General features: G+C 52.6%; 1 protein-coding gene and 1 long non-coding RNA gene across 2 annotated transcripts in view; both read right to left on the bottom strand.

Annotated features, from left to right (window-relative positions):
- Window positions 1-18,942, bottom strand: part of TRAM2 (translocation associated membrane protein 2) — a 47,881-nt gene extending 28,939 nt beyond the window's left edge. The window contains exon 1 of the mRNA XM_090029885.1: window positions 18,809-18,942. Coding sequence (XP_089886011.1) covers window positions 18,809-18,928 — 120 coding nt within the window. The 5' untranslated portion in view covers window positions 18,929-18,942. The remainder of the gene's footprint in view (window positions 1-18,808) is intronic.
- Window positions 7,460-9,184, bottom strand: LOC149872506 (uncharacterized). Its single transcript, XR_016439460.1, has 3 exons — window positions 8,851-9,184; window positions 8,569-8,690; window positions 7,460-8,021 (listed from the first exon to the last, which is right to left on the bottom strand). It is a non-coding gene; the product is annotated as an uncharacterized LOC149872506 (long non-coding RNA).
- Window positions 18,943-20,472: the final 1,530 nt, after the last annotated feature.

Here is a 20,472-nt window from a genome sequence, read left to right as displayed (position 1 = left end):
CCAGGACATTGCCCACCAGGATAGGGCAGTCTCTTAGCCCAGCAGCCACAGCACAAAGCATCACTTGCAAAGTTCTTGCCTGCAGCATTGACATCTCCAAGCAATTCAAGAGCATCCTGAACTCCAGACTGATTTGCCTGGTGAACGACAACTCCTTTTAACCAAGGGACACTTCATTTTGTCCACAGACTCTTCAAAACATCGCCTTCCTGCCTGTCGGCATCCCCCGTCTTGCTCGTGCTCTGCTTCATCCAGCTGTTGTTCATCCATGCACCGGGCCCTCACAGTGACAGTGGTGTGATTGCATGGAGCCAAGCAGACATTAGGCTCCATCTCACCTGCCTACTGAGGCACCTGGCCAGTTCCCTTAGCAGCTGAGCATAGGGTAGAAACAGACATCACCTTTCCTCACCTTTGTGCTGCCAGAAAAATTTTTATGGTGGCAAAAAGCAAAAGGAAACCTTTTGCCACACCACAAATGCCCAAATTTGTGACTGCGACAGAAGGCAGTAATAATTTGTGCCACACTGCTGCAGTGGACGTCTATTTGTTGTATGACAGGAGAGCACAGGCAGCTCGGATCTGCCTGCACCCTGCAGCCACCCCAAATGGGGCTCGAGGGCCCCGATCCTGAACGCCCCGGAAATTCCTGCACAGAACCAGGCCACCTGAGCTGTGCTTACCCAGACATGCCTATGGACCTCAAGGGATGCATCTCAGAGAGGAAACCCTAAGCTGAGGGCCGAGAAGTCCAATCCTGCATGGGGAATTCCCAGGGTCTGCAGGACCCTCAAACCCCAGGAAAACATGTCACCCATTGTCCTACAGCATTAAGGGGCAGGACAATGAGCAACATATGTTGTGCCCAATGAAAGAGATCAGCTGTGCTGGGATTTAGCCCAGCACAGCTGATTTGCTACATTTGGTGACATCTATTTGTAGACATCAAAGGGAAGCAAAAGGAGGAGGGACTGATCCTTGTGGTGAAGTCTCAGTTTCTCATCACTATGAGTTGGGTTTGTCCCCTCCAGGAAGGACTTGATCCATCTTAAGCAGGGTGGATAAAAGTCAACGATTGATTTTTTAAACATTTAAATCAGATTTTTTTTTATGTGATCATATTTTTTAATTTTTTCTATTACGATGCTTTTTTTTAAAAAAAAAAAAAACAACCTATATAAAAGATCATTTTAATTTATGTTAACGCTCAAATATATCATTATGGAATAGGGATTATAACTTCTAATTATATATTATTTGGGACAATCTATTCATGTACCCTTTTCAGAAGTTTTATAACTAGGTCACAAAAAGGTCATGGACTATATTAAGGGCCCAATTGTATGGGGCTTCTCTATAGATTAGTGAAGATTAAAGAAAACCACTCCACCCAATGGGACTCAGTGCTCAGTCTAGAAGATCCCATTAAGCATCTCTGTGATGCTTAGTTTCAGTTCTCAAACTGTGGATTTGTATCTCCAGGGGGAACATCCTTGTGAACAGCAGTATATAGAGATGAGAGAGAACCGACTTGATTACTTACTCATCAGCCACATTGTGTCTCTGCAAGTTTGTGAACACAGAGTCAAGCCCTTACCTCCAAGAGTGCAAAGTTTTAAGAAGTTAAATAAATAGAGGATTGTTGGGAGTGGAGTAGATCTGGGCAAGGGGGAGTCTGGAGATAAATGCAAGTAGGGAGGTGCAGTAGAAACCAAAGAGAAACAGTTTGCACAGAATTTTGTTGAAATTGAAAATGACTTCTGTAACAACCACTTTGCAGCAGCTGCTCTGAAGAAAGAAGGAGGAACCAAGCTATCTTGCCCACAAGACATGTGATGGCCCTCAGGAGTGGACTGTTTTTGGCGATATATTGAGAACTGGCCTAATCCGATGACAATCTGTGAACAAAATCGTGACAAAATAGGTGGAACTGTCAGAGCCAAAGTTCTCAACACTGGGCTAAAGAGAAATGGAGAATGTATGTTGGCTACCCTGAAGCGTATTTCTGTAGCCTGGAACAAAGGTTATAGCAAAACCAAAAAATGCACTTTTTATAGAAAACAATGATTAAATCAAGGCTTCCCAACCAGTGATTTAAACAGCGATTTAAATTGATTTGATTTAAATAAAATAATGATCTTAAGGACATTCCCCTGGACTCCTGCCCCCTCCCTTAGGCAAACATAGGTGGCTGCTCTCTTAACGGTGTCCAATGCAGCATAGAGTTCCAGGAGGATGGTGGGTACATCTGGCCTAAAACATTAGCTTAAACAAGCTCACAGCCAGCCTCTGGCTAGCACCATGGAGAGCTTGCCCAGGAGTTAGAGGTTTGATTTGGGTTGGTAGAAAGCTCTTCTGCACTGGCTGGGCTACTGCAGCTTCAAAGGAAGATGCCCTACCCCCAGCAAGGCTGTTTCAGGCACAAACCCCAGTTACTTGCAGGAAGAAGCCTGGTCCAATTCACAAACCTTGGATTGAAGCCCCTTCTGGGTGTCCAAAACCGAACAAGTGATGGTACTGAGCCCTGTGAATGCAGGGGAGCTGCTGGTTGGGGGAAGGTATAGGCAGAGTAAACCCGTACTGCCCAAAAAGCCTTCCCAGGTGCCTTCCTTCACTGGAAAACACTCCACGTGATAACTCTTTGTCATGCCTGGCATGTTGTAGACACTCAAGACTGAGAAGGGGGGTTTCTACGCTGGAGGGGTCTTTGGGGTGGCATCTGGCATCTGAGTTCCTGGGGGACTCTCAACGTGGCCTTTGAGAAATTTAAGTGACATCCCATCTGTACCAGCTTTTATTTTCCATCCTCATCTTGAGGCGGGCTTTGGCTTCCTTGACAATGACCCGCACAAGAGACATGCTCGGGTGGGACGGGCTCCACCTTTCCCCTAAAGGTAAGCATGTGTTCTCTTCTAGGTTGGCAGATCTCCTCCGGCGGGCTTTAAACTAGGCTCATTGTGGGAAGGGAAAGATGAGGGCAGAGGAAGCCTCAGACCGCTAAACCAAGCAGCACCCACAAGTACAGCCCGGCCTAGACCGACGAGCGGAACAAGCACCCAGGTAAGCAACAGGGGCCAGGGCAATGCTGTGATTAGGGGGCCAGTGCACACATCCACAGGAGGCCTCAAATGCCCCTGCACAAGTGCTCCTAGTATGGGAACAAGCAGGAGGAACTTACCCTCCTGCTAGCCGACACCAACCCAGACCTCGTGGGGCTCAATGAAATGTGGTGGGACCCAACGCATGACTGGTTTAGAATACAAGGCAGTCGAGGGGAAAGAGACTTAACGGTGGGAGTCTACTACAGACCTCCCAACCAAGGGGAAGAGCTAGACCAGGAATTCATGAGTCAGCTCATGGAAGTAGTTAGGTCAAAGGACGTAGTCATCATGGGGGACCTGAACTTTTCAGACAGCTGCTGGAAGAGCAGTCAGCCAGGTCTAGACTGTAGGGTCCTAGCCCAAATGCAGGACCTCCATCTAACCCAGGAGGTGCACAGCCCCACCAGGGAGATGCCCTGTTGGACCACCTGGGCAACAGTGATAATCGCCTGCTGGGATTCACCATCCAGCCCAAGGTGGCAAAGGCCTGCAGCAAGGCAGCAGCCCTAGATTTCAGGAGGGCGGACTTCAATGAGCTAAGGAGAATAGTCGAGGAAGCACTGAGGTCCTGGAGGGGAGGGGAGCCGGGTGTCCAAGAAGAGTGGTTGCTCCTTAAGGAGACAATCCTCCAAGCCCAAAGGGAGGTAATCCCAACATAGATCAAAGGGAGCAGGAGGGCACAAAAGCCCCCATGGCTCACCAAAAGCATCCGGGAACGTCTCCTAGCTAAAAGGGAGGCGCAAACTCAATGGCAGGGAGGGGCCATCCCCAGGGTGGACTATACTGTGGTTGCTCGGGGATGCAGGGGGGCAGTCAGGAAGGCCAAGGCAGAGATGGGACTGGGACTAGCGACCCGGATCAAGGACAACAAAAAGTCCTTTTTTAAATACATCAGGGACAAAAAGAAGGTACTGGGTAACGTGGGGCCCCTGCAGGACACGCTAGGAAATTTGGTCATCACACCAGATGACAAAGCCAACATATTTAATGATTTCTTTGCCTCCATTTTCCTGAGCAGGGACCAGATCAGCCCCACCACGGGGCTCCCCTCAGGCCCCAGAGGAGGCACACCCAGGCCAAGGGTCAGTGAGGACCTAGTCAGGGAACTTCTGGAGGGACTGGACATATTTAAATCAGCTGGACTGGACGATCTCCACCCCCGAGTGCTGAGGGAACTGGCTGAGGTCATTGCGGGACCCCTGGCACGGCTGTACGAGCGCTCGTGGGGCTCTGGTGTGGGGCCGGAGGACTGGAAGAGGGCCAGTGTGGTTCCCATTTTCAAAAAGGGGAGGAAGGAGGATCCGGGGAACTATAGGCCAGTTAGTCTTACCTTGATCCTGGGGAAGCTTTTTGAGAGAATTATTCTGGTGCATGTCCCCGAGGGGCCGGGGGGGCAGATCATACTCAGAGGCAACCAACGCGGGTTCATTCAAGGCAGGTCCTGTCAGACCAACCTGGTGGCCTTCTACGCCCAGGTCACCAAATCCATAGACGCAGAGGTAGCAGTGGACGTCGTCTTCCTGGACTTTCTGAAGGCCTTCAACACTGTCTCTCACCCTGTTCTCATTAAGAAACTGGGGAACCGTGATGTCGACACCCACACAGTCAATTGGGTCCTCAGGCCCGCACTGTTCAACATCTTCATCAGTGACTTGGACGAGGGGGTAAGTAGCACCCTGTTCAAATCTGCTGATGACACTAAGATGTGGGGGGATGTGGGCATGCTAGAAGGGAGGAATAGGCTGCAATCAGACCTAGACAGGTTACAGGGGTTGGTGGATGAGAACAGGATGGGATTCAACACCAACAAATGCAAAGTGCTGCGCCAGGGGAGGAAGAACCAGCACCATACCTACAGGCTGGGGAACTCCCTTCTCGTCAGGGCAGAGGCAGAAAAGGATCTTGGAGTCATCGTTGATGCCAAGATGAACATGGGCCGGCAGTGTGGGGACACGGTCAGGAAGGCCAACCGTACCTTGTCGTGCATCCACAGATGTATTTCGACCAGGCCCAGGGAGGTGATCCTCCCCCTCTATGCGGCACTGGTCAGGCCGCAGCTGGAGTCCTGCGTCCAGGTCTGGGTGCCCCATTTCAGGAGGGATGTGGATAGCATGGAGAGGGTCCAGAGGAGGCCACTCGCATGACCAGAGGGCAGCAGGGCAGGCCCTACGAGGAGAGGCAACGGGACCTGAACCTGTTCAGCCTCCACAAGAGAAGGCTGAGGGGGATCTAGTGGCCTGTTACAAACTAGTCAGGGGGGACCAGCAGGCATTGGGGGAGTCCCTGTTCCCCTGAGCACAACCAGGAGTGACCAAGGAATAACGGTCACAAGCTGGCAGAGGGGAGATTCAGACTAGATATCAGGAGGCTCGACGTCACTGTCAGGGCGGCTAGGATCTGGAACCAACTTCCAAGCAAAGCGGTGCTGGCTTCTACCCTGGGGGTCCTCAAGAGGAGACTGGATGACCACCTTGCCGGGGTTGTTTGACCCCAGTACTCTTTCCTGCCATGGCAGAGGGTCGGACTCCACGATCTGCTCAGGTCCCTTCCGACCCTACTAACTATGAAACTATGAAATTCATTGCCTGAATGGAGTTGCTGCTCTCCACTTCAGCTTCAGCCAGGGAAGGATGAAGAAAACCAAGGTGGTCTGTGACAACAGTGCAGAGGAAAGGTCTGCGATAGCATGTCAAGAGTTGGTACCAATATCTAATCCTTGCCCTATGGTGGGGATTGAAGTTCAGTCACATTCTGAAAATTTCTACATCAAAATGATTATAGCCAACAGACAAGTAATATTAGCACCTGAAGGGGTAACAGACCAACTGATTCGCACAGATGGACACACAGCAATCACTCCCATTTTATAGGTGTGGAAACTGAGGCACAAAAGTAAAGGGACTTGTCCAAGGTCACACAGCAAGTCAGTAGCAGCACCGGGAAGAGAATTCAGATCCCCCAATTTCCAGATGCCGTTTGCTTCTTTGGATCATCTCACAGGACTCCACAATAGGGATCAGACTCCAGTTCCTGATCCCGGGTTGTGGAAAGGCTCCTGGCCCTAAAGCAACTAAACTGACCACTGAAGCATTTGCAGCCATGCATCCTCCATAGCGTCCTACCTCAGTACCCCAAGGCCTGGTTGAGTCCACCGTGATTTTAGCAGCCACTCTCTAGTGAAGTGATCAAGCCAGTGCTTTCTGCCACCTGCAAGTTTAGCTCCAAGCTCTCAAATGGACCAAAACACCGGCTATTCTTTGCTTTGGCCATGTGGGATACCAGCAACTACCAGCATCCACGACTGAACGAAAGAGAAAGACATGGGGCAGCCAGAATGATCCAGTTTTAAAATGCTGCAAGTCTCCCAGGCTGCCAAGGTCTGAAATGCAACGCTGCATGCTGCTGGGAATCCCAGTGCCCCTCTGCGACATAGCACCAGCTTCCCGGATGGAGGCCTCATGAGAGCTATGACATTACTGCTGTCACTGTCCCCCCAACAGGGCTTGTCCTGGACCTTGCACTGGTCCTTTTCGTTGGCTGTATGTGGAAGTCGAATCCACCCTCCCTCAGCTTCCCCTAGCCAGTTCCACAGGGGAATGAAAGCACAAAGGCAGCTTTTGAAGAGGCCAATGCAGAGACTGCGAAATCTCCTTTCACGCTGCATTATCACTTCCACAGGCATAAAACCATGTTGCATCGTGCTGCCTACAGCCGACACCCCTTGGTCTTCCTTTCTCCCTAGGGAAAAGCCCAGAGACCTGCAACGACCCACAGGCCTGCTGACCCAGAGAGTTTCCACACTACCAGTCCAGCCGAGCTGACCCTCTCCAAGCAGAGGTGATCCACTATGCTGCACTGTGAGATGATCTGGTGCCTGGAAGCTAGGGGATCTGAATGCTCTTCCAAACACTGCTACTGACTTGCTGTGTGACCTTGGACAGGTCCCTTCACTTTCATGCCTCAGTTTCCCCACCTATAAAATGGGAGCGATTGCTGCGTGGTCCAACTCTGCACTTATGCTGCACTTTGCTGGATCACGCCAGGTTCCTTCTGCAAATGATAGATGGGTTATCTGGCCATCTGGGATTTGGACTTGGACCCAGGACCAGGGCCCAAGTTCAAATCCCAAGCCCCGTCTCTCCATCCCAAGAGTGCAGGGAGTAGAAGCAGCTCCCCCTGAAACTCAGCCAGGTGCTGCTCTTATGGTACCTGCCCTGTGCAGATCATTCAAGCCCCTGGAGCTTCCCACCTTGACCTACATCACTAGCACAACAGCTGCGGCAATCAAAAGAAACTGGATCAACTCTCCATGTTCTCCCAGACCTGGAAAGCACCCAGATTAATAGCACTGGAGCCTTGTAGAACCAGTGTCGTTCTTTAAAACACAAATTTTCAAGATCTCTTTGTTTCATGGGCACAACCATCCCTCCAGTCTGACCTCCTGCGCAACACAGGCTGCAATCCTTTTGTTTCCTGGACAGAGCCCACAGACCGTGGCTGAGCTGGGGTGTCTCCATCCAGAAGGGCATCCAGCTTTGACTTCCAAGATCGGGGCCCCATCAGGCCATGCAACCTTATGGTCAGCTGCCACAGGGCTTGCAGTCTGAGCTGGGGGAAGATGCTACGGGGGCTGCAACAAGCAAGCAGAAGAAGAGTCCGTGCAATGGGTTAAGAGACTGGCAACATGCACAGATAGCAGGTTCGAGGGATGTCCTGGTGTCCCCATGCTACCACATACATAGTAAAGCCAACTCAGCTCAGTCACGTTGTCCACAGATGCGGTTACATCATCTCTCTCGGCACCTTTATTTCTTCTCATTTTGCAGACGGCGATTTCCCTGGCTCACAGAGCCATGCCAAGGACCAGTGCTGGCACAGCATCATCAAGCGTCTCATGTAAGGGTTAACTGGAAAGGGAATCTGCCACAGAAGGAGTGTCTTGCAGATTATTTGGCTCACACACTGACTGGAGAGGCCTTATTTTTCAATAAGATCTTGAAGTACCAAAGAGTACCAGCATCACAGGGGAGCTAAAAAAAAAACCCAAGCCAGGAGATGGTGCCCAGGACACCAAGCTGTGATCCCATCTCCTGGGTAGCTAAGAAGCCTCATACTTTATTGTACCCAGCACTTCCCACCCTGACCCACTTGCTCCTCTTGTTCAACCACCACGTCCTCTCTTTAAAAGCTGGGTTTTTCAATGAAGGGAGATGCCTAAACTCTACCATGATCCAAACCATGCCAAAAATGTAAAGCCTGCCAACACATCTCCACCACTCCCACAATAATGACACCCCACAACAGAACCATCACCTTTCCTGGATCTCACACCTGCACCTCCAGAAATGTTATACATCTCATCCAGTGCACTAAATGCCCTGATGGAAAACACGTAGGAGAAACCAAGCAACTGCACACCAGGATAAATGCACACTGGAGATCCATCAAGACAAAAATATCCAATTACCTGCGCGTGCACACTTCTCAGAAGACAACCACTCTCTCTCCAATTGCTCAGCTCTAATCCTCAAAGGGGATTTACAAAACGCCTTTCGTAGACGAGCCTACGGGCTTCACTTCATAAATGTACTGGATACAAAAAAAAACAAAACCAGACACTCAAGATAGACATTGGATTTATGGCACATTATAACCTGCCTGCCATTTGGTAACCCCAGGTAACCTCCCCACATCTTACCAGCTACTTTCTATCATCAAATCACCATTCCCCCTTACCCCTGTCACCTACCTGTCTCACAACTATTATCTCTCCTCTCCTCTGATCCTCACTGCCATGCATCTGCATTTTGCATATTGGCTTCTACTTCATTCAGGAGAACACCAGCAGACTCTCCCCAGGCCTGAAGAAGGGTGTTTGTGCCTGAAAGCTTGCAAAGAACAATTTTTTCCCCCCATGATTTAGTTGGTCTAATGAAAGATATCACATTTACCTAAAGAACCTTGCCCCTAATGTCTACCAAGCACTGATGGAGTCTCAGGGAGAGGTTTTCAAAAGGCATCTAAGGATTTGTCTGCACAGCAGAGGTGCTGAGGAAGAAGAGAGGGCTTGAATGGGAAGTGCAAAAAGCTGTTCTCTGTTAAGGGATGTAGGTTGTAGCTGTGATGGTCTAAGGACATAGGCAGACAAGATTCTTTAGGTAAATCTGATATCTTTTATTAAACCAACCTTTCTCACCCCCCATACACACCCTCGCTCTGTACTCACAGGGCTCTGGCATTTAATCCACATCCAAATCAGATGAAATTGTGGGTTTTAATGTGAATAACTAAGCAGAGAATAAATGTGCAAAACAGAGCAACTCCACTATATCCAACCTGGGTGATGCTTTCAAGGACTTAGTCACATAAGGACTTAGTCACATAGTTTCTAGGGTCGGAAGGGACCTGAGCAGATCGTGGAGTCTGACCCCCTGCCATGGCAGGAAAGAGTACTGGGGTCAAACGACCCCAGCAAGATGTTCATCTAACCTCCTCTTAAAGCCCCCCAGGGAGGAGCCAGCACCACTTCTCTTGGAAGTTGGTTCCAGACCCTAGCCACCCTGACCGTGAAGTAGCGCCTCCTGATATCTAACCTAAACCTACCCTCTGCCAGCTTGTGACCGTTATTCTTGGTCACTCCTGGCGGTGCTTGGGGGAACAGTGACTCCCCCAGTGCCTGCTGATCCCCCCTGACTAGTTTATAAGAAACCTCAAGCTTTGACTGTGAACCGAGGCAACAACTATCATATAATCTAAGGTTGTGCAGCACCGGGCATCACAGGCCCCCAACAAGCCATTCAGCCTCAACAGGCTACCCCACAAGCAGCAATGACCATCTCGGAAAATCCAAATGCTACCTTTGCTCTTGCCAGTGAACAAAAGTCATCAGCCTCTGCATCCCCAAGAGGTGCTGGGTGTGAGCAAACGAGCTGGCATCTCATCTCCCAGATGCCTTCGCCTTCCTCCCTCTGCAGAGCTGTGCAGCAGCTCCGTGGATGGGCCCCTTGCCAGCCTCTCCTGCTGCCCGCATAAACACGCTGGCACCAGCTGGGGTCTGGAATCTGTCGAGTGTCCTGCCAGCTGGCAACGTGGCGACTGGTCAGATTAGGGGGATGAGTAATGAGCAAGGGGGCGGAGGAGGCAGCAGCGCCTGCCCTTTGCAAGGGGAAGCTGTTGGCAACACAAAATGCCCCAAATACCCTGCAATCGTCAGGCCCTCGGACTCTCCTCCAGCCACCAGCCAGCTGGGTTTGCAATTCAGTGCTTCATCCTGGCCTGGGCTCCATCCTCCCACCCGCTCCGCTGGACTTTGGGTTAGACAGCAAACACACTCCTGAAAGTCAATCCTCCAAGCTTCCAGACCAGGGACACCAATACCCAACCCCAGCATTAGGCAGACACATGCCGGAGCTAGTCACTTGTTTGTATTTAGCCCAACCCGAAATGACCCCCTAAAATAGCCTTCCGCCCCCATGCACCATCCCAGTGAAGGGTGCAACGCAGCAAAACCTTGTGAGGCTGTCAGAGCAGCAGTTTTCAGCAGAGCTTTGGGGAAAAGTCTAGGCCAAAGAGGAAAAAGAAACCAGCATGCAAAGGGGTATTGTCAGCGCCTGCAAGTACACAGCTGCCAAAGTCAGGCACTGTATCAGACTTGCCCTATGTGTCCTGGGGAAGTCCACAGAAGCAGGGATAAAAATCTAAAGAACATCACACTACTAGGACTAGGGCCAACCCTCCATGAGTATTTGAAGGCGGGTGGCCACTGCACATCAATTATCTTCCAGCTGGATAGACAGGGGCCTCCACATAATTGCTAGGGTGGGAGTCTCCTGCCCTGTATACTGTAGATCAGAAAGCCATTTTTCCCCCTTCTAGAAGGGAACCTAGATCAGCAGTTCCCAAAGCATGGGCTGCAAAACCATCGTCAGTGGCCTGTGGATTAGTGAGGGCATCTTCTTTTTCCCCCAATTATAAGTGTGATGGTTAAGGGTGCAGGAAGGGCTCCCTCACAAACCAGCCAGGGCCCCAACCCTTTGGGAGCCACTGATCTAAATCCCATGCAACCCCTATACCAAAGCATGCACGACCCTTGTTCCCAGCATTATTAGGTTATTGCAGCTGCAATTTTCATATTCCAGGGTTTTTTTATTCTGAATACCTGTATTAGACATGCTTGAGTATGCGCCACCTTTGCTGCGAGGTGTGTGTGGGGGCATGGAAATCAGGTTCCTTTAAACTAAGCACACCCCCCACCCCCAAAAAAGCACTCGTGAAAATACTGACTTGCCAAAAGGAAGTGAAAGTAAAACTCTTCCAGCCATGCCAGTCAGATCATCCATTGGAAGAAGAAACCTCATTAACCCCAAGTACCTTCCAGATGCAAAACACATACATGTTGGACTCCGAAATCTGGAAGCCGAGACCCCAAGGATTAAATAAGCAGCAGCCTGTTTTAAAATGATTTCTGAACTATTTGATGGAATCGATACAGAAATATAAGATCATTAAAAATCCTCTCCCATTCACCCAGGGCAATTCCCATCGCATTAAGCAATACGTCCTACTTGCATCTAGATCTGCAACAAGCTGCAAAGTCTCAGTCAAGCCACTGACCTCTCCCTGCCTCAGTTTCCCCACCTGTCCCTCACGAAGGACTCTCATGCACCCAGAAGGGTTAGCAGGAGACTTCATTTGTTTATACCTGTGAAGTGTTTTTAGGACATCCTCCATATAAAGCTCATTAAGGGGCCAAGCACCTGGAGAATGAAATCTGAAAACAGCACAGTTCACTGTTTGGTAGGGATGTTTCAATGCTGAGAACCAGATAAAAGCACCACTGTGCAGCAGTGTTACCACCAGGTCCTCCAGGCTGGCTGGGGAGTGTCCCGACAACCCAGATGTGCTTCTGGCTCTGACTAAACTAAAACTCCCCAATGCTTTCAGGGCAGAGGGAGGCAAGAAGCTGTTTCCAAATTTAGCAAGGCCACACCACCAAAAGCATCATGGAGGCAAGAGGTAAGTGCACTGCAAGAACCAGAGCACCTCTGCTGCTTGCTATCCACAAGATTTTAAACACCAGATCACAGAAGTTCGTTATCCTCCCCATTTCCAGCTGTGCAAGGCAGCAGAGAGAGCACTAGGTTGGGACTCAGGACTTGCCAAAGACCCGAACTGTGTTTCTGACCCTTCTGCTAGGTGACTTTAGCCAACTGCCTTCCCCTTGCTGTGCCTCAGTTGCCGCCTCTGTAGAATGGGGATAATGATACCCACTTCTCAAGAGGAATGCAGCTAGGAGATGCTAAAGACAGAAATCTGGGGAGCAGGTGGGCCAGCAAGGCAATAGCAAGTGGCAGCAGAAGTTGCTCACGTCATAGCACCTGGCATCACACACCTGGCCAGGTGCAGTCCACAGCAAGTTGGGCCAGTCCTTCCAGACATGCATTCATTGCTACAGCATCGTTAAGAAGATTCAATGACTAAGGAGCAATCTGGGACTGGAGCAAGGAGTTTCGAGGGCTGTTCCCTGTTGGAAACGGAAGCAATTCTCTGCCACTGCTTTGATCTACATCCAGAGCAAGCCCTCCCTAGTGCCCGCTTGGCCCAGCTACCTCCCGCGGGGTCCTGGCAGGTCTGCAGGAGTGAACTCGCGTGCTGAGAATCCCACGCCGCTTCCTGCCTCCCACAAACGCCGGGATGCAACTGGGATGGCACCGAACAGCTCAACTTCAAACATGCTTTTGTCCCATGAAAGGCACGAGCCTTACGATTTTCAGATGATGGGTTCAGGAGGAAAGAAACACGGTTCATTTTGCTACTATTGCGCTGGGCGATGAGCTGAGGCACGGACCCAAAACAGGATTCTGGTGCCTACAAGGCACCAAAGGCAGAGACCAGCCACTTGCCCCTGATGCCAGAAATGCTGCCCAACTGCCTAGATGCTGAATGCTGGTGTTTTCGCTTTGGCACTGCATGCCCTGCCACTGTATGTGCCCAGTACTGCCACCATCTTGCCCGATATGAGGGGCTCTGGACCGGTCTCCCACCCAAGGACATTCAAGTGAGGCCTCCCCACCTCTAAGTCCCTGGAGGGGACTCGTTCATTAGGCAGGCTCAGACCACACCTAATGAATACAGCCAGTATTGCGTTCAGCCCAAGGCATAGCAGCCACTTCCATTCAACAATGCAACTGTGGTGGTGGGAACTAAGAGGCCTTCAAAAATAGACTAGTGGTTAGAGCGCTCACCCGGAAAGTAGGAGACCTAAGTTGTAGGCCCTCCTCGTCTCCCACTTCCCGGAAAAGTGACCCGACGCCCAGGCTACAGGCCGGGTTGGGTTGGGCTGGGGGCTCCTGTCCACCCTTCTTGTGTAGCCATGAATGCCAGATTCACAGGATTACAGAAAGAATAAGCATGAGGGAGCCTGCCTCTATTCCCCTGTGATGAGGACACTTCCCCTGGGAGAAAGCAGATCTGGGTTCTGGCCCCTGCCCCAGGGACTATTAAAGATGACTGGGATAAGGTGCACCGGCAGCCCCCAGGCACAGAGACCACCTGGGACAGCAGTGTCCCTGTGGCCCAGTGTAAGAGAAAGGGTTAAACCCTATTAACATATTCCCAGCCTTCTGGGAAATGCGGGGAGCCCTGAGAAATCCTTCCTGACCGGAAACGGTCTATTGTGAGGCTGGGCTCCGACGTTTCCTCCGGAGCCTCTCCACAAGGAAGTCCGTAGGGATAGCAGGACTTTGGCCGCGCAGAGACCCGAGACACCCCATGGGGAGCCCAGCTCCAGCCACAGGGGCAAAGGCAAGCTCTGCACACCGTGCTCCAGGATCTCAGCCACAAACCACCCCAGCCCAACCTGTCTGCATGGCTCTCCCTATGCTGCAAGAAGGGTGTTTGTCCCTAAAGGCTTGCAAAGAACAATTTTTTCCAACTATTTAGTCAGTCTGATAAAAAGAGATCCCATTTACTCAAAGAACCCTATCTGCCTACGGCTCTGGATAAGGCATTAAAGGTCCTGTAGCCCGGGTACACCCCTCCCAGGGGAAGAGACTGCCTTGGGCAAACAGCCTCTAGCCCAGGAGTTCTCAACCTTTTTCAACACAAGGCACCCCTTGTTAGACTCAAGGCACTCCTCAAAAAATGCCATCTCTTAGCTTTCATTCATTTCTTAAGTACAGAAACATGAGAGAGTCATTCTTCTGGAGCAAAGAATTCAGCCTACACCAGGTTGAGTGGTTTTGGTATGCTGGGTTCCTATTTGAAATCCCTAGGTTTCTCTTGTGAATCATATGCAGGTGTCTGCATGTCTAATACTGCTAATAACAGTGCAGCATACCCCAACACCCTTAAAAGGATCTTGTACCGCTCTGGCTGAGAATCACTGCTCTAGACAAACGGATGCAGGGCGGATCTTGGAAGCACTAGGGAGGAATGAGTGGCAGGAGATGGCAAGAGCCTCTGTGCAAGAGTGCAAGCAGAGGTACCACCTGGGTTATGGGTCCTGGTTATGAAAGAGGGCGAGGGTATCGCCAACAGTGACCAAGAACTGGGGGCCAAGGAGAGTTCGGGAAAAGGCTGGACAGACACAGGTCGGGGATGATCTAGGCATAGCAACGCTTATGCTCTACTACGGGTATTTCCCATGCTTCTGGGCTTTGCTGGTTGCTATGAGGCTAGGAAGGAATTTTTCCCCCTCCTGCTACCACCTATATTGGGGTGGGGGAGGATAGTTTCACCATCGTCAGAAGCATTGGGTGTTGCAGCCAAGGCTGGGGTGCACCAATGCACCTGCTAGAACTTAAGCCAGAGTTTCCTGACTACGAGGATCTTGCCCTGTCATGCAGGGTCAAACTGACTGCCATATGTTGGGTCAGGAAGGAATTTTACCCTATAGTCAGATTGGTATGAACTTGGGGACAGGAGGGTTGCCTTCCTGTGTAGCAAGGGGTATGGCCCTCTTCCTTGGATCTCTCGAGAATATTTTAGTGACCGTTGCAGCATCAGGATGTTGGCCACCGTGGTCCCCCCGTTTTTTTCTGTGGCTGGTTAGGGTGTTATGCCTTGTGGTTGTATTAGGGCTGACTACGTAGTTTCACTAATAGGGCAGACAATGGATTTTTATAGGATGGTTTGGATAGGGATGATGCTGTCTCAGGGAGTGGGTTAGACTAGATGACCTCTGGAGGTCCCTTCCAGCCTTACTTTTCTATGAATTTTGCAAATCCAGCCTTACAAGGGGCAAAATGATCAAAAGCCCCATCTACATGGGGCCCCAACTATATGGAAACCTTACCATGCCCTCAACTGTACTCCGCTGCTCCCCGAGCACTGCCTCTCAAAAACTGAAGCAGTGTAAACACGTCCAGGCCACACAGCGAGCTGGATGCTCCCGATTTGAGATGCGGGGTGGAAAACACCGCTTCCAGGAACGATAATTATGCCTCAGGCATGGCTTTAGGAGCTGGCATCATGCTGGTGCTTTGGAGCATTTTATCCCAAGGTCTGGCTGGGAACTACATCCCATTCTTACCCACCCTGTCACCAGCAGCCACAGTGGGAGGTTTGAATAAAACTAGAACTGTAGGCTGTACTACAACTGTCGATCAGTCATCTTCTGACTGCGCTAAAGCTTCAAGAAGCCTGACTGAGCTTATTCAGCACGTGGCTCGGAGGCTAAAGACGGCAGAAACAAGGCCTGGTCGGGACATGCTCACTGTCAGCAAGAGAAAAAGGTCAAGGGTTTTGAAACAGCCCTCTAAGCGGTGCATTCACAGGCCAGGACAACCCATCCGGCTCAGGGTAATAAAGGGATGTCTGCATCCAGACCACTTCACTAGAGCCTGAGCTGGCACGCAGCATGGAGGCAGCTATCCCAACAAACTGCAACCCAATACTCAAAGCCACCCCCCAGCTCCCCATCGCAACAACGGTATCGGTAAAAGCACCGGCGCACACCTCTGCATTCCCAGACAGCAGCACCGTCGTCTGAAAAGTCCCTGATGTTATTTTCTATTCCCCCCCCGCCCTTCCCCCGAAGTGCAACTAAGAAACTTGCAGCCGGCATGCCCGACTTAGCAGCATTTGCATGTGGTTTTGGAATTTATGCCCCAGCCAGCTGGCCTTTCTGGCTCCGAGTTTGAATGTTTTTTTTTTCTCCTTTCCCCCTTAAAAGACATTACGGTTTTCTGTGCACTGGAAACTACTTGTTCATTCAGGGCACTGCAATGAAAGGGAGGGGAAAAAATTGGTGGGGGGGTGTTAAGGAAGTGGATTTTCTTCTCCTCCCATTTGCTAGAAGAGACTCCCCCCCTCTACCCTCCAGTCTCAATTTGCTTTTGAAACGTGGCACTGAGCTGGGAAGGGAGGGCAGGAGGCGAGGGGGGGGAACCGTCTCCGTCAGACACATTCACACTCAGTTGAGACACTGACCACAGACTTGCGCAGCTCCACGTATGGAGCAAGCCTGAAGGGCTAAGTTGTTTGGCAGGAACCGCCAAGCACCCGCCCTCATCTCCTCCCCTCCGAGGGGAGAAAGAGGAAAGCTGGAAGGAGAGGGAAGCGCCACATTCCTGACATTTCTCTGCCAAGCGCCAGGGCTGCAAGGAGCCTGCTCTCCCCGAGTCCCTGCTCCTCTCCAGGGTGCCCGCGGGCCTGCAGGGCCCTCAGACGGATAAAACGGGGGAAGAGGCTGACAAAGGGCCCTGCAGAGACCGGACAGACTTCCAGGGAGAGATGAAGGGCACTGCCCTTCATCTCCCATCCCTGGGAAGGAACTTCCCTCCCGTCCCCGGCATAGGGATGGGAGGGAAGTCATGGGGCTCCTTCTTTGGGCAGAGTGACTGGACAGTGCCCATCTCCTCCCGGGCATGGGTGGCCGTGGGCTTGCATGGAGCTTCTTTGACCGGTCTTGTTTTAGTCGGAGCACCTTGGGCTCACGGGACATCTCTCGAGACAGAGCAAGCCATGGCTTTGGCCCAGCTCTACCTCCAGGGTTGGGAGGACAGGAAGATGGCAGGAGCAGTGTGGCCCGGTCTGAAAGGAAAAGCAGCACAGAAAGCTTCTGGTCTCCAAGACTTGTCTCCCTCCACACCTCCTTCAGAGAAAAGGGACAGAGCTGGGGGAATGGGAAACAGGAGGAGGGGAACGGAGAAGGGGCTACTCCATACCTGCATCCCTTCCTGTCCACACCGCCCCATGCAAGCAAAGCAACTTTTTTCTTTAAGTAACTCCCAGCTAGGGAAAGCTTAAAAAAACAAACAAACCCAAACCCCGTGTTTTCCCTGGATTCACGCATTCCCGTGCACTTTGCCATCCAAGCACAGCCAGGCAAACCCGGCAGTAACACAGGAGGAACCCCAAAAGCACGAAGCCAGGTACACAAGCACGGCAGCCACGGGTCCGCTGCGCATCCGGGGTGAAGAGCAGGCTGCATTTCTTAAAAATCCTTTCAGATTGGACCACTGAAGAGATCAGTGGTCACCTAGATAAGGGACCCCCCCTCCCCCAAACACACATCTCCCCTCCACCACAAAAGATGTTCTGAGCAAGTTTCTCTTCCCAGCACAGTGCATTAAACCGCCCCTCCGTACCACACCTAGGAGAGGAAAGGAAACCATGTGGAAAGGGACTCAAGTAAAATCTCGTGCACCCTTCTGCTGGTTTGAATTTGGGAAGGGCAGCAAGGCCATCACTCCCAGCCGTCCTGAGAAGCACCAGGGGGGTCTTTAACAACCCAGAGGAGCCCAGATCTCCGTTATGTCCCCAGTTCAAACTGAATCAAAAAACACCTCTCTCCCCATTCAAGCAGTCCCCTGCTCTGGACTTGGCTAGCACCCAGCCCTCTCCCACTGGGGCTGGTCCAGCACCTGGCTCCCCATCGCTGCCTAGGTGCTGCGTGGAAGTCCCCCACCCCTCCTGCCAAGGAAGGGCTGTGCCTGGAGCAATAAGATTGCAGCCTGGCTGCAGGCACCCTGCAACCACACAGGATGGGAAACGGCATGGGGTTTTCCCCATGAAAATCTCAGAAGCTGCCCTGCACAGCCACGCACGCAGCCACCGGAGGAGGCTGAGGCAGGACTTGGGGGGGGGGGGGCAACCTGGTGCCCACCACACCGATGCTACCAGCTCCTGCCCTTTGCAGACTCTTTGGGGGAAGGCACCGTCTTTCTGCTCTTGCCTTTGCCCAGCGCCTAGCACCGCGGGGTGCTGCTCCAGGACTGGGCGCGACAGTAAGGAACAATATCTTTTCAGGCACCCTCTTGCCCCCGGCCTGAAAACAAGCCCTGCCACCACGCTTAGCGCAGGAAAAGCACTGCCCTGCCAGCAAAAAGCCCTGGGGGGAGACGAGGGCCACCACCCCCGCCCCCAAAAGCACAGGCGGCAGGATGCCATCTCCCTCCTCGGGAGGGACAAGACGGCACGCAGTCGCGGCCGAGACCCCACGCCTAGGACTAGGGGTCCCACAGAGCCAGCCACCCCCTCATGGCAGCAAAGTGACCCCGGACGTAGCCCGGGAGCCCTGTCACCACCTCCTCCGCAGCCAGCAAAGGGGCAGCGTGCTGGGCGCTGGCCTGCGTCCCAGAGGCAGAGGGGAGAAGGCTCCCCTCGAGGAGGGGCAGGAAGGGGAGCTCCTGAGGCAGAGCGGCACGCACAGGGGCAGCAGCGGAGGGTGCGGGACGGCCCAGGGGCGCGGGGGCAGCTCCCACCTCGAACATGAGCGCGACGAGGACGCAGAGCACCAGGAAGAAGCCGATGTCCGCGTGGTTGTGGAGCAGGAACTCCTGGCTGAAGAGCGGGTGGCTCTTGGCCCGGCGGCGGAACCCCATGGCCGGCGGCGGCAGCAGCCCGGCCCGGCCCGGCCCCGCCGCCCGCAAACTTCTCCGCTCCGGCCGCTCAACTTGGGGCCGCGCAGGCGCCGCCCCGCCCGGCTCGGCCCGGCCCCGTCCGCCGCCGCCGCCGCCGCCGAGCCCCTCACAGCCGCCGGCCTCGGCCTGAGCCTAACGGTTACCCGGCGGGAAGCGGGGCTGGAAGGGGCCTCCACAGGGCATCTAGTCCCGGGGGTCCCCATAGGTGCCCCCCCCCGGGGGTACGTGAGACATCTCTGAGGAGCAGGCGGGAGAAAGTGTCCAATGGCGGATTTCATCGTAATGTGTAAGGAAAAAAAAAAACGGCACGGAAGGGGTTAAACTGGAAATTGCCGACTGGTCGGGGGCGGCTGGGAAAGTGCGGGAGAAAACCGTGAGGAACTTGTGCTTCCAGTCCAAACCGTCCCATGCCAGCCCGTCCTCTGCACGCGCAGGAAACGACCGTCGACCCCGACACAGCCCTGTCGCCCTCGAGTGGAGGTGCACGGATACCCCGCTGGCTCGCGCCCCTGCCCTCCGGCCTGAGGCTTCGCTCCCGCCTTGTCGGATCCGCCACACAAACCTCGACCTCTTCCACCGCTGCCGACTCCCGCTTAGCCAAAGCCCTGCTGTGCTTCCAGCCTGCGGGCTGGGGTGGCACAGGTAGGGTTGGAGGAACGGGAAATGGAGGTTTGAATCCCTCCGGGCAGGGCAAGACAGTGCTGAAGTGTAACAGGAAGGCTAAGGTAAGGTGTTTAGGGGTTTCTGTTGTAGCTGTGTCGGTCTAAGGATGTGATATCTTTTATTAGACCAACTGAGTCGTTGGAACAAAGTTCTTTGCAAGCTTTCGGGCACGAGCACCCTTCTTCGGGTATGAGGAGACTCTGCAGTTGTTCTCTGATCTCCGCGGAGCTTTGTTTTTAATTTTTTTCACACTTTTTGGACTTTCCAGTGCTTCACGAGCGTACACAGAGCACATGCAACTCACCATCACCAGGACCCGCTCTTGCCTCCTGAAAGCGTTTGCTGCCTCTTCAGCTCTTGGACTGGCCTCTCCAGTCCGAGACCGGTGACTTCCCTGTCTACTGGAAGACTGTCGTTCTCATATTGAGGGGTTACCACTGCCGTCGACACAGAGCAGGGCTGAATGCAGCTGTTTCTGGGGTGGAAAGCTGCAGCCAGGTCCTACGCACCCAAGGACAGCTCAGCCAGAGCAGAACTCGTGCACCAAGCACCGCTGAGTTGTCACGGTTATTTTACTGACAGGAGCCCCCAGGGAAATAGGAGGTGTTTCAAACATTGCTGGATGGGTCAACCTTGTCTGAAGGACGGACAGCTAGGCAAAGTGAAGCAAAAAGTAGGCAGCTGACAGAATTCACCTTCATGTCATTTGGTCTGCCCTAGGCACTGTGGCGGCAGCAGGTTTTTAAAACCGATGCAAATGTAGGCAGCCGAGTGCAGGAAGGTCAGGCAAGGTCTCCCCACCGGGGAAAAAGGCATGGAGGTGAGTAAACCCATGTCAATCT

The sequence above is a fragment of the Crocodylus siamensis genome, chromosome 1 (genome assembly GCF_052110815.1).
Source record: "Crocodylus siamensis isolate JL-2025a chromosome 1, ASM5211081v1, whole genome shotgun sequence".
NCBI lineage: Eukaryota > Metazoa > Chordata > Crocodylia > Crocodylidae > Crocodylus > Crocodylus siamensis.
Note: the sequence above shows the minus strand (reverse complement) of the source record. Positions and strands in the feature narration are given on the sequence as shown.